We start from the raw sequence: 15,060 nt of genomic DNA on the forward strand, positions 1-15,060 counted from the left end.
ACCCACACATACACACACCCACAAGCCGAACCCACACATACACACACCCACAAGCCGAACCCACACATACACACACCATAGAAAGACTACTGAATGCGTCATGGCCTGGGCTGTTTCTACATGCATGTATATGTATGTGCTTTGGTGCTGTAGCTTACAGTAGTTTAGTTGTTTACAGTAGCTTACAGTAGTTTACAATAGTTTACAGTCGTTTACAGTAGCTTGCAATAGTTTACAGTAGTTTACAGTAGCTTACAGTAGCTTACAGTAGTTTACAGTAGCTTACAATAGTTTACAGTAGCTTACAATAGTTTACTGTAGTTTACAGTAGCTTAAAATAGTTTACAGTAGTTTACAGGCTTCTGTCATTGTGCCTCTTTGTGGATATCTGTGTATTTGGGATTGCATGCGTGTGTTTGGGCCTCTCAAACATTGCCACTGTTTCTAGAACATGGCGTGTCTGTGTGTTTGTGTGTGTGTAGGTGTGGATGATGGAGCTGACATCCCCAGAGACATGGTGGTGGGCATATATGAGGGGACTAACCCATGGTGTGTGTAGGTGTGGATGACGGAGCTGACATCCTCAGAGACATGGTGGTGGGCATATATGAGGGGACTAACCCATGGTGTGTGTAGGTGTGGATGACGGAGCTGACATCCTCAGAGACATGGTGGTGGGCATCTATGAGGGGACTAACCCATGGTGTGTGTGTGTGTGTCTAGGTGTGGATGAAGGAGCTGACATCCTCAGAGACAGTGGTGGGCATCTATGAGGGGACTAACCCATGGTGTGTGTGTGTGTGTGTGTGTGTGTGTGTGTGTGTGTGTGTGTGTGTGTGTGTGTGTGTGTGTGTGTGTGTGTGTGTGTGTGTGTGTGTGTCTAGGTGTGGATGAAGGAGCTGACATCCTCAGAGACATAGTGGTGGGTATCTATGAGGGGACTAACCCATGGTGTGTGTGTGTGTCTAGGTGTGGATGAAGGAGCTGACATCCCCAGAGACATGGTGGTGGGCATCTATGAGGGGACTAACTCATGGTGTGTGTGTGTGTGTCTAGGTGTGGATGAAGGAGCTGACATCCCCAGAGACATGGTGGTGGGCATCTATGAGGGGACTAACCCATGGTGTGTGTGTGTGTGTGTGTGTGTGTGTGTGTGTGTGTGTGTGTGTGTGTGTGTGTCTAGGTGTGGATGAAGGAGCTGACATCCCCAGAGACATGGTGGTGGGCATTTATGAGGGGACTAACCCATGGTGTGTGTGTGTGTGTCTAGGTGTGGATGACGGAGCTGACATCCCCAGAGACATGGTGGTGGGCATCTATGAGGGGACTAACCCATGCTGTGTGTGTGTGTGTGTGTCTAGGTGTGGATGAAGGAGCTGACATCCCCAGAGACATGATGGTGGGCATCTATGAGGGGACTAACCCATGGTGTGTGTGTGTGTGTGTGTCTAGGTGTGGATGACGGAGCTGACATCCCCAGAGACATGGTGGTGGGCATCTATGAGAGGATCCAACAGAGAGAGCTGCGCTCCAATGAAGACCACGTCACCTATGTCACCAAGGTGGAGCAGTCCATTGTGGGCATGAAGACAGTAAGGACACATTAACGCTTGTTCGGGACTAGTGACATTATTTTTTTGGGGGGGGACAATCAGAATATACATTTCTGATGTCTGAATGGACAAGTCAAATAAATCACACAAAAATCTCAATGTCAAACAATTACTCCGATCAGAGTTGGATCAGTGTCCTCCGGATGCGTTGCTGTGTGCACTGTTCTCCCAATCTCTGCAGAGTGCATCGGAGTGGAATTCTATTGCATTGACAGGCACGAGCGGTCTTTCAATCACCTGCACCGATCCCCATGTAGCCGCGTGTGCACACACAGATGCAAGCGCACGCACACCGTGAGACCAATCTATCAATGTTTACTTGGTGACAGAAGCCACTCAGTCATCCTATAGCTTGTAATTTATCATTGACAGACACTTACAATACATCTGAAAACGATAAGAAGTGTTTGAGCGGTTTTGGTCACTCAAGAGCAAGGTTGATTTAGTTTGAGAACATACCCAGTGCAACAAGTTAGCCCAAGAGTGTCAAACTCATTCCACAGAGTGCCTAGTGTCTGAGGGCTTTCAATGAAGACCTAGACAACCAGGTGAGGGGAGTTCTTTACTACGTAGTGACCTTAATTCATCAGTCAAGTACAAGAGAGGAGTTAAAACCCGCAGACGTTGGACCCTCCGTGGAATGTTAGCCCATCAAGGTATATCTATCTAGTTCAACAGTCATGTCGTTTTCCAGTTGGCTCAGATGGTTACACCGCACCCAAATCAGCGACTCACGTGCGCCATCATGCGCCACCGTGCACAAATAGATTATTTCCCCCCCACACACCAAACGCGATCACAACACAGAGGTTGAAATATCAAATCAAACTCTGAACCAATTATATTAACAGGTCGAAAAGCATTAAACAGTTATGGCAATTTAGCTAGCTAGCATGTAGTTGCTAGCTAATTTGTCCTATTTTGCTAGCATGCTGTTTCTAGCTAATTTTACTCCAACAATTAATCCACACATAAAACGGTCAACCGAATCGTTTCTAGTCATCTCTCCTCCTTCCAGGCTTTTTCTTCTTTGGACTTTATTTGGCGATGGGCATCTAACTTTCATAGTTACCATGACGACCGACCAAACTCAGTTCATCTTTCAATCACCCACGTGGGTATAACCAATGAGGAGATGGCACGTGGGTATCTGCTTCTATAAACCAATGAGGAGATGGGAGAGGCAGGACTTGCACCGCGTTCAGCGTAACAAATAGAACTGACTTCTATTTTAGCGCTTGGCAACGCAGACACTCGTTGGCTCATGCGAGCAGTGTGGGTGCAATAATTGAAAAACATGTATGTTTACATTTATTTTGCAACGCGCGCGGTGTGGTCAGCATGTTAGAGTGTGGTGCTTATGAAACCAAGGTTGTGGGTTCAATTCTCACATGGACCACTGAATGTTTTTGTTACACTGAAGATACAGTACATATTACTCTGTTACACCAAACATTGTTCAACTAAACAGTTACACTGACCTCTGTTACAAGGGAGACCTCAATGGGACTTCCTTGATAAATAAATATGATTTTATCAAACTAAACATGTGTGTTGACCACACCAATCTTACCTAAAAAGCTTAAAGACTCCTGTTGCGAGTAGCTGGCTAATATAGATAGATTGAGTAATGACCTGAGTTAATGATTGCAGTCCTGATAATGAGCCTTTGCTAATGGTGGAGATGCTAATGGATAAAATGGCTAATGGGCTCTGCTGACAGTGCTGAGAAAAGGTAGTAACAGCGTTCGCTAACAACGCTAATGGAAAAGACTGAAGGACTTTGAAACGGTGTCTTCTTTTACAGTATCTTAGCTAAATGATCAAACTACCGCAATGTTCAGTCCATACTGCAGCAACAGGACTCCACAGTACTATACAGTTCATACTACCTCAACAGTACTATACAGTTCATACTACCTCAACAGTACTCCACAGTAATATACAGTTCATACTACCTCAACAGTACTCCACGGTACTGTGCAGTTCATATACTACCTCAACAGTACTATACAGTTCATACTACCTCAACAGTACTCCACAGTACTATACAGTTCATACTACCTCAACAGTACTCCACAGTAATATACAGTTTATACTACCTCAACAGTACTCCACAGTACTATACAGTTCATACTACCTCAACAGTACTATACAGTTCATACTACCTCAACAGTACTCCACAGTAATATACAGTTCATACTACCTCAACAGTACTCCACAGTACTATACAGTTCATACTACCTCAACAGTACTATACAGTTCATACTACCTCAACAGTACTCCACAGTAATATACAGTTTATACTACCTCAACAGGACTCCACAGTACTATACAGTTCATACTACCTCAACAGTACTCCACAGTACTATACAGTTCATACTACCTCACCAGTAATCCACAGTACTATACAGTTCATACTACCTCAACAGTACTCCACAGTACTATACAGGTCATAATACCTCAACAGTACTATACAGTTCATACTACCTCAACAGTACTATACAGTTCATACTACCTCAACAGGACTCCACAGTACTGTGCAGTTCATACTACCTCAACAGTACTCCACAGTACTATACAGTTCATACTACCTCAACAGGACTCCACAGTACTGTGCAGTTCATACTACCTCAACAGTACTCCACAGTACTATACAGTTCATACTACCTCAACAGGACTCCACAGTACTGTGCAGTTCATACTACCTCAACAGTACTCCACAGTACTATACAGTTCATACTACCTCAACAGTACTGTGCAGTTCATACTACCTCAACAGTACTCCACAGTACTATACAGTTCATACTACCTCAACCGTACTCCACAGTACTATACAGTTCATACTACCTCAACAGTACTCCACAGTACTCTGCAGTTCATACTACCTCAACAGGACTCCACAGTACTGTGCAGTTCATACTACCTCAACAGTACTCCACAGTACTATACAATTCATACTACCTCAACAGGACTCCACAGTACTGTGCAGTTCATACTACCTCAACAGGACTGCACAGTACTGTGCAGTTCATACTACCTCAACAGTACTCCACAGTACTATACAGTTCATACTACCTCAACAGGACTCCACAGTACTGTGTAGTTCATACTACTTCAACAGTACCTCACAGTACTATACAGTTCATACTACTTCAACAGTATTGCAGCGCAGGTGATAATGACACAAGCAATCAACAAGCTTCCACCCACTGTGCAGTTTCATATACTTTTTCTACTACAAGTAGGCTGAAGGGAGAATGAGCATAGCATCATTAGCGTAGCATCCCAGCTAATGACTGCCTTCTCTGAGCAGTGTGACTGCCTTGCATGTTTCCCCCATCAGCGTAATGAGAAGATAGCTATGCTTACTGTTTGAGGAGCAAGAGAATAAAATGCCTAGGAAGAGAAAAAAAGAGGGATTTAGGGAAGATGGAGAGAGAGGTGAGAGGGGGAGGGAGAAGGTATTTGGGTAATTTCCAGAAGGTTCTCTTTTGCTGTGTTATTTGCCTAAATTACAAAGGCCCAAATCATGGAGAGACTCTCTCTGTATTGATACTGGCCGCTGTATAGACGTGACAGAACCCCATGTAGTTCACTTGTCTCTGTATTGATACTGGCCGCTGTATAGACGTGACAGAACCCCATGTAGTTCACCTGTCTCTGTATTGATACTGGCCACTGTATGGACGTGACAGAACCCCATGTAGTTCACCTGTCTCTGTATTGATACTGGCCGCTGTATAGACGTGACAGAACCCCATGTAGTTCACCTGTCTCTGTATTGATACTGGCCGCTGTATAGACGTGACAGAACCCCATGTAGTTCACCTGTCTCTGTATTGATACTGGCCCCTGTATAGACGTGACAGAACCCCATGTAGTTCACCTGTCTCTGTATTGATACTGGCCGCTGTATAGACGTGACAGAACCCCATGTAGTTCACCTGTCTCTGTATTGATACTGGCCGCTGTATAGACGTGACAGAACCCCATGTAGTTCACCTGTCTCTGTATTGATACTGGCCGCTGTATAGACGTGACAGAACCCCATGTAGTTCACTTGTCTCTGTATTGATACTGGCCGCTGTATGGACGTGACAGAACCCCATGTAGTTCACCTGTCTCTGTATTGATACTGGCCGCTGTATAGACGTGACAGAACCCCATGTAGTTCACCTGTCTCTGTATTGATACTGGCCGCTGTGTGGACGTGACAGAACCCCATGTAGTTCACCTGTCTCTGTATTGATACTGGCCGCTGTATAGACGTGACAGAACCCCATGTAGTTCACCTGTCTCTGTATTGATACTGGCCGCTGTATAGACGTGACAGAACCCCATGTGTTCACAGAACCCCATGAACCCCATGTAGTTCACCTGTCTCTGTATTGATACTGGCCGCTGTATAGACGTGACAGAACCCCATGTAGTTCACCTGTCTCTGTATTGATACTGGCCGCTGTATAGACGTGACAGAACCCCATGTAGTTCACCTGTCTCTGTATTGATACTGGCCGCTGTATAGACGTGACAGAACCCCATCACCTGTCTCTGTATTGATACTGGCCGCTTTGTGGATGTAGTTCACCTGTCTCTGTATTGATACTGGCATAGACGTGACAGAACCCCATGTAGTTCACCTGTCTCTGTATTGATACTGGCCACTGTATAGACGTGATAGAACCCCATGTAGTTCACTTGTCTCTGTATTGATACTGGCCACTGTATAGACGTGACAGAACCCCATGTAGTTCACCTGTCTCTGTATTGATACTGGCCGCTGTATAGACGTGACAGAACCCCATGTAGTTCACCTGTCTCTGTATTGATACTGGCCGCTGTGTGGACGTGACAGAACCCCATGTAGTTCACCTGTCTCTGTATTGATACTGCCCGCTGTGTGGACATGTTGGAACCCCATGTAGTTCACCTAAACTCACCCACTCTCTTTCACTCTTTCATTACCCACATTTTCCTCTCTCCGTTTCCCTCGCCCCTCTCTCTCTGTCTCGGCCTCATTATCCCTCCATCTCTCTCTGTCTCAGCCTCATTATCCCCCCATCTCTCTCTGTCTCTCTCTGTCTCGGCCTCATTATCCCTCCATCTCTCTCTGTCTCTCTCTGTCTCGGCCTCATTATCCCCCCATCTCTCTCTGTCTCTCTCTGTCTCGGCCTCATTATCCCTCCATCTCTCTCTGTCTCGGCCTCATTATCCCCCCATCTCTCTCTGTCTCTCTCTGTCTCGGCCTCATTATCCCTCCATCTCTCTCTGTCTCAGCCTTATTATCCCTCCATCTCTCTCTGTCTCGGCCTCATTATCCCTCCATCTCTCTCTGTCTCGGCCTCATTATCCCTCCATCTCTCTCTGTCTCGGCCTCATTATCCCTCCACCTCTCTCTGTCTCGGCCTCATTATCCCTCCATCTCTCTCTATCTCAGTCATTATCCCTCCATCTCTCTCTGTCTCGGCCTCATTATCCCTCCATCTCTCTCTGTCTCGGCCTCATTATCCCTCCATCTCTCTCTGTCTCGGTCATTATCCCTCCATCTCTCTCTGTCTCGGCCTCATTATCCCTCCATCTCTCTCTGTCTCATTATCCCTCCATCTCTCTCTGTCTCGGCCTCATTATCCCTCCATCTCTCTCTGTCTCGGCCTCATTATCCCTCCATCTCTCTGTCTCGGCCTCATTATCCCTCCGTCTCTCTCTCTGTCTGTCTTTCCTGCCCACCTTTTTTTCTCAAGCAGTTGCCCTTTCCACGGCCCCCAGTGGACAGTGTTATAGTTTTTGTATTGGACCCTATGTGCAGCTGGACTGTTAATCCTAGGAGCCGTAAGGGAACTGAATTAGACTAGCGTCATCTCCAGTTAATTCTCATGTACTCCTGAGGGGATACACAGTTATTATTATTTTGTGAAGAGACCTAGCATAACCCTTATAACTCCAATGAGTGTCTCTATACTAGGAGCTATTAGAGCCTTAAATCTGCCCCTCTGGGAGTCAGTCTGTACATTTGATGAATAATATTCATTGTAATTGTAAATACAGAGCCTTAAAGTATTCACACGCCTTGACTTTTTCCACATTTTGTTGTGTTACAGCCTGAATTTAAGATGGATTAACGTGAGATGTTTTGTCACTGGCCTACACACAATACCCCATAATGTCAAAGTGGAATTAAGTTTGTATTATTAATTAAAAATGAAACAATTTAAGTATTCAACCCCATTTGTTAATGCAAGCCTAAATATGTCCAGGAGTAAAAATGTGCTGAACAAGTCACATAATAAACTGCATGGAATCACTCTGTGTGCAATAATAGTGTTTAACATGATTTTGGAATGAGTACCTCATCTCTGTACCCCACACATACAAGTATCTGTAAGTTCCCTCAGCTGAGCAGTGAATTTCAAACACAGATTCAACCACAAACACCAGGGAGGTTTTCCAATGCCTCGTAAAGAAGGAGACCTATTGGTAGATGGGTACAAATAAAATAAAAAGCAGACATTGAATATCACTTTGAGCATGGTGAAGTTATTAACAAGGCACTATAGTAAAACTTTTTTTTAAATTGGTAAAGCAATTAACTTGAATACAACGTGTTATGTTTGGGGCAAATCCAATACAACACATTACTAAGTAACACTCTCCATGTTTTCAAGCATAGTGGTGGCTGCATCGTGTTATGGGTATTCTTTTAATCTTCAAGGACTGGGGAGTTTTTCAGGATAAAAAAGAAACGGAATGGAATTAATCACCGTTAAAACCTGGTTCAGTCTGCTTTCCACCAGACACTAGGAGAGGAATTCACCTTTCAGCAGGACAATAACCTTAAACACAAGGCCAAATCTAAACTGGAGTTGCTTAGAAGACAGTGAATGTTCCTGAGTGGCCGCGTTACAGTTTTGACTTAAATCTACTTGAAAATCCATGGCAAGACCTGAAAATGGTTGTCTAGTAATGATCAACAACCAATTTGACAGAGCTTAAAGAATTTTGAAAAGAATAATGTGCCAATGTTACACAATGAATGTGTTTTAAAGCTCTTAAAGACTTACCCAGATAGATTCACAGCTGTAATCGCTGCCAAAGGTGCTTCTACAAAATATTGACTCGGGGGTGTGAATACTTATGTATGTAAGATATTTCTAGATTTCGTTTTTAAGAAATTTGCAAAAAAATTGCCAAACAAGGCTGTAACACAACAAAATGTGGAATAAGTCAAGGGGTATGAATACTTTCTGAAGGCTCTGTATTTGATCATTTCAAGTTAGATTCTGTTGTCATGTTATATCATATGATATAAAAAAAATAGAAAATGATTATGCAAGAAAATACAATAGACAAAGAAGGATGAAATAGAACAATACTTCTACGGTGCAGTTTGAAATATTCAGATAACTGCCAAATAAAAGAACCCACATAAAGTGTGTTAATAAGGCGTTGGGCACCACGAGCCAGAACAGCTTCAATATACCTTGGCATAGATTCTACAAGTGTCTGGAACTCTATTGGAGGGATGCGACACTATTCTTCCACAAGAAATTCCATCATTTGGTGTTTTGTTGGTGGTGGAAAAAGCTGTCTCAGGCACCGCTCTAGAATCTCCCATAAAGTGTTCAATTTGGTCGAGATCTGGTGACTGAAACAGCAATGGCATATGGTTTACATCGTGTTCATGCTCATCAAACCATCCAGTGACCACTTGTGCCTTGTGGATGGGGGCGTTGTCATCCTATGGGGTGTAGCCATGGGAACCAAAATAATGGCCTGCCTAGAATTTTTATACATGACCCTAAGCATGATGGGATGTTAATTGCTTAATTAACTAAGGAACCACACCTCTGTGGAAGCACCTGCTTGCAATATACTTTGTACCCCTCATTCACTCAAGTGTTTCCATTATTTTGTCAGTTAACTGAATATCCAAACAAGTTCAACACTTTTGACCAAACATTTTAGTTATAGATTGCACCTTTAAATATACACCATGCAAACATTGCTCCCCCATTTCCTGGTTGCTAATATTCTAATAGTTTGCCTAATTTCTGTTTATGTGAAGGAATAATAATGTGTAATGTAGAGAATCATTATACCATCTAAACCGCTGTGAAATATATTTTCCATAACCCAAAATATTGTATTTTCAGCTGTTTGAAGCTGGTGCACAAAACCGAAAGTAAAAGACACAAAAGCTAAACTTAAGTACTGGAAGCATAGAAATAGTGCACATATTACAGATCTACCTCTTATACTTGCTTTCAGTGAGAAGGACAGATCTATAACTCACATTTCTATGTGAATTTGGTCAGTTCGCCGAAAAAGTCACTCATCGTTTCAGTTCATCACTCTCTATTTATTGTGTTGCTAGTTTTTTTCTTCCACTATAAGAGAAAAGAGAATGAGAGAGAAAGAGAGGGGGAGAAAGAGAATGAGAGGGGGAAGAGGTAACTATAGCCAAGTGTGACATGAAGAGGGAAAAAGAGGAAAAACTTGAACTTGTCTGTGAGGTTTAGTGTACTTTAGAAAACCCCTTGCAGGCTAAAAGATCAGAGCCTCTCTTTAAGGGTGTCAAGGGAGCACAGAGAGATCGATGGGCCATGGCCAAGACACCTTTAATCAACAACACTCGCTTTCCACCTTTCATCTCTCTCTCTCTCGTTCTTTCTCTTTCTTTCTCTCTCTCCCTCTTTCTCTCTCTCTTTTTGTCTCTCTCGCTCCCCCTCCCTCTCTCCCCCTGCTTTGGCTCGCCAACGGCATCAGTTTATCCCTCCTGTCTGTTCTCCGTCTGTCAATTCTCTCCTATCTTTCATCTCTGAAAATGTGAAGTGTTCTAAGAAGCAGGCTTCATGGTCATTTTTAACGGGCATAACTGTCCAATCTGTGCCTGAGCAGAATTCATCAATAAGACCTTATGTAGCAGAATCCTTTGGATTGATGGAGGCAGTTATTGCCAGGAGAGTGATAGCTCAGCGGTGTAATTCTGTTGCAGCCTACAGTAGAACAAGGTAGCGCATCATTGTGCATCTGTGAGATCTTGGAAGACGCCAATGAAAAATGGTGGAGTGATATCACCACTTTCCCTTCAACTTTTTCTGCAAAACAAGTTTTTATCTCTCCCTCTTTCTCTCTCTCTTCAGAGTATTGTATTTTTGAATTGGCGTTGAATTAGCTTTGTAAATACGTTGGATTGTGCCAATAAAGTTTGTTCTAAAATCAATCTCTCGCTCTCTATTTCTCTGTAGGTTCTGTCTGTTCCACACAGAAGATTGGTGTGCTGTAGCCGTCTGTTTGAGGTGACGGACGTCAACAAGGCCCAGAAACAGGCAGCCCACCAGAGAGAAGTCTTCCTCTTCAATGACCTTATCGTGGTAAGACTCCCTGACACCGGACTGACTCTGCAAAGGATTGTGGGAAATATAGTATTGTCTTCAGAAGGGATGATCAATTTACTACACCCCTCTGAGGATTATAGAGGGACATTGTTATGGGATTATAATAGTACTGCAAATGTCTACGTGTTTGGATTTAATTGATTTGCGCCACAATTGCTTTTGGGAAGTGTGGTGTCACCTGACCTAAAGTAGTAACATTTGTAAACTATACAGAGATGAACTCACTATCAACTTGGTTGTAGTCGACTTGTGAAGTGTGGTCACAGTCATATAAAGCAGCTTGTATTTCCTGCCAAACATATTCAAAGCATGTAATTCCCAGGATGTCTCTCACAGGGACCCATTTTCTGAAGACTACGTCCCTAGTTTCTATTTTGTTTCATGACTCATTTCTTAAATAATAGATGGTACAGTAGGTTAAACGGAGTCCGCAGTGAACTTATACACTCAAGCCTAGAGAAAGAAAAGAACTACCGGGGTCAGTAATGAAGTCCAAGCTTCAGTCATTCATTTGGTCAAAGTCACATCGAATGGGCCTCGGAGTTAATCATAGATTAAATAGCCGAGAGATCGATGTCTGTTATAGTTAATAAAACCATTAGGGCAACTCCAAATGTTATCTATGTGAAGTATTAAACTACTCCCATAATTCCACTGGTTCTCATCTTAATCTGTCTCGAACAAAAACTGGGGGAGAGAAAATAAAAATGAAAGTGTTTCTCTACTGCCTGCGCTGCCGTCGAAACGTAATTGTGCCCCGAAGGGAGGAGGGGAGTTTTGAAAATGCTTATTCTTTGCCGGGCCAGACAAAAATCCTCTTGCGACGTCTTGGCGGAAAACTGATGATTCGGCACAAAGCGAGTGTCATAATTACTTCAATCGCTGAACCTCATTTTGTAAGCGTGAAAAAAAATGAGGACGCACTCTCGAGGTTTACGCAATTACACGTAATTAAGAGGGCGGGTTCCTCCGAGACCTTGTTTCTCACGACTACTCAGAGAGTAGGGTCTGTGATAAGTTTGCAATCTTCATATTTATTTGACTGTGTGAAATGAATTGTCAGGGTGTTCTTCTTTAGGAGTTAATCATCATTCTTGAGGTTCCAACACTCTCGTCTGCAGCGGTGGACGTGTCACGGTGATGTATTGGTTTAATATGGCGGCGTACCAAAAAGGCCCTGCAGTATCAGCACTGAGGAGATACTCTCATCTTTCTCTATCTGTGGTGTTTCTATAGTGTAGGAGAGCTCCCCCTCTCTCTCTCTCTCTCTCTCTCTCTCTCTCTCTCTCTCTCTCTCGCTCTCTCATTATTTCCCTCATTATATCTCTACCCATAAGGCATAGCTGTTTTCCCCCACACACTCACAAACACATCCGTGAAAAAATATTAAAAGTTGCAGTGCTGTTATGTCACATTGACTGGAAACAGGATTTGTCACAGAGAGAAAGCTATACTGTGTAAATTGTCTCTCTGAAGGTTATTAGTAGGATGATATGAATATGCTGTGTTTATCCTCTCTGACCGATGATGGATTTCTTATCCTTTATTTTAACACGGAGGTCACATTGAGACTTGAATGGTTTTTTCTCCAGTGTCTTGAACAGGAAACACCCATGTGAAGCAAACTTCAAAGCCTGTTGAAAGCAAAGCTTTAAACCTTACCCCAACCATCACCCAAACCCAACCCTAACCTGACAATAACACCTGCAGTGCTGACTGAGATTGAAGAGAAAGGCTTAAAACCTTACCCCAACCATCACCTAAACCCAACCCTAACCTGACAATAGCACCACCTAAACCCAACCCTAACCTGACAATAGCACCTGCTGACTGAGATGGAAGAGAAAGGCTTTAAACCTTACCCCAACCATCACCTAAACCCAACCCTAACCTGACAATAGCACCTGCAGTGCTGACTGAGATGGAAGAGAAAGGCTTTAAACCTTACCCCAACCATCACCTAAACCCAACCCTAACCTGACAATAACACCTGCAGTGCTGACTGAGATTGAAGAGAAAGGCTTTAAACCTTACCCCAACCATCACCTAAACCCAACCCTAACCTGACCCATCTGTTGACAATGAAGAAATAATAATTGCATCTGTTACAATGGAAACACGGTTTACTCTGCTCCCACAACACAGTTTTTGGAGGTTAAGTGTCTTGCTCAAGGGCACCAGGGTGATGGATGGGGCTTGCCCACATTCTTTAGGCGACTTCTCTAACCTCTAAGCTACCTATGTTTGTTATGCTCTTTGGGGCTGTTTTCCAGTCACAGTTAGTCCTGGAATAAAAAGCAAGCTCAATGCAGAATCTCAATTGAAAATGCCTTTTAAGTCCAGGATAAGGATTGATCTGTGCCCATAAAACCACACTAATATGTTTTTAAAGTGGAACAGAAGACATCCTGAATAGGTTCTTATTTTGATGTTCTGATTGACATCTCCGTCTTTCCTTTATTGAGGAAAAATGCACTTACTACTTACTACGAGTGTGATATGTGGTTGTCTCACCTAGCTATTTTAAGATAAGTGTCTTTTTACCCTCAGATCCTGAAGCTGTGTCCGAAGAAGAAGAGTTCAGCAGCCTACACCTTCTGTAAAGCCCTGGGCCTCCTGGGCATGCACTTCACACTGTTTGAGAACGAGTGTAAGTCCCCTAACACCAGCATCACTACTCACCCTACAAAGGAGAGAGAGAGACTGGGAGAGAGAGAGAGACTGGGAGAGAGAGAGACTGGGAGAGAGAGAGAGACTGGGAGAGAGAGAGAGACTGGGAGAGAGAGAGAGAGACTGGGAGAGAGAGAGAGACTGGGAGAGAGAGAGAGACTGGGAGAGAGAGAGAGACTGGGAGAGAGAGAGAGAGACTGGGAGAGAGAGAGAGACTGGGAGAGAGAGAGACTGGGAGAGAGACTGGGAGAGAGAGACTGGGAGAGAGAGAGACTGGGAGAGAGAGAGACTGGGAGAGAGAGAGACTGGGAGAGAGAGAGACTGGGAGAGAGAGAGAGACTGGGAGAGAGAGAGACTGGGAGAGAGAGAGAGACTGGGAGAGAGAGAGAGACTGGGAGAGAGAGAGACTGGGAGAGAGAGAGAGACTGGGAGAGAGAGAGAATGGGAGAGAGAGAGAGACTGGGAGAGAGAGAGACTGGGAGAGAGAGAGAGACTGGGAGAGAGAGAGACTGGGAGAGAGAGAGAGACTGGGAGAGAGAGAGACTGGGAGAGAGAGAGACTGGGGGAGAGAGAGAGACTGGGAGAGAGAGAGAGACTGGGAGAGAGAGAGACTGGGAGAGAGAGAGACTGGGAGAGAGAGAGAGACTGGGAGAGAGAGAGACTGGGAGAGAGCGAGCGACTGGGAAAGAGAGAGACTGGGAGAGAGCGAGAGACTGGGAGCGACTGGGAGAGAGCGAGAGACTGGGAGAGAGAGAGAGAGAGAGACTGGGAGAATGAGACAGAGTGAGGGACGAAAACTTTTTCTTAGCCGATGTTGCCATGGCAACTCAAAGTGAAACAAGCAGAAAGCCGTGCAGAAATATGTTATCTTGATCTGCAAGTAGATCCTTCAAAGTACATCCCTTTTTGAGACATTTACACCACTATCATAGAATAGGACAGCAGCAAAGAGAGGAGGGATATAAACGGTGGGAGGGAGAGAGAGGGAGAATGTAGTGAAAACAGCTAAAGGGAATGAAGCAGATAAATGGTGCTAGCAACCCCAGTCACATAGATTACCCAGAATACATTGTGTTAGCCTTGATTTAAGTACATCATACATAACTCCATTTATTTGGATAAAAAGACTCTACTAAACTAACATATTACGTAGCCAACCCCAAGGTTATGGGTTTGATTCTCACATGGGTCACATACATACATGCGTACGTACATACAGTACCTTCAGAAAGTATTAGTACCCCTTGACTTATTCCACATTTTGTTGTGTTACAGCCTTAATTCAAAAATGGATTAAATAAAAACATTTCTCATCCATCGACACACAATACCCCATATTGACAAAGTGAAAACATGTTTTTAGACATTTTTGCAAAAGT

General features: G+C 43.8%; 1 protein-coding gene across 1 annotated transcript in view; it reads left to right on the plus strand.

Moving 5' to 3' along the window:
• Positions 1 to 15,060, plus strand: part of LOC115126721 (IQ motif and SEC7 domain-containing protein 3-like) — a 193,747-nt gene that overhangs the window by 160,301 nt on the left and 18,386 nt on the right. The window contains 3 exon segments of the mRNA XM_065021490.1: positions 1,453 to 1,592; positions 10,862 to 10,987; positions 13,562 to 13,661. Coding sequence (XP_064877562.1) covers positions 1,453 to 1,592; positions 10,862 to 10,987; positions 13,562 to 13,661 — 366 coding nt within the window.

Source organism: Oncorhynchus nerka, linkage group LG8 (assembly GCF_034236695.1).
Source record: "Oncorhynchus nerka isolate Pitt River linkage group LG8, Oner_Uvic_2.0, whole genome shotgun sequence".
Lineage (NCBI taxonomy): Eukaryota > Metazoa > Chordata > Actinopteri > Salmoniformes > Salmonidae > Oncorhynchus > Oncorhynchus nerka.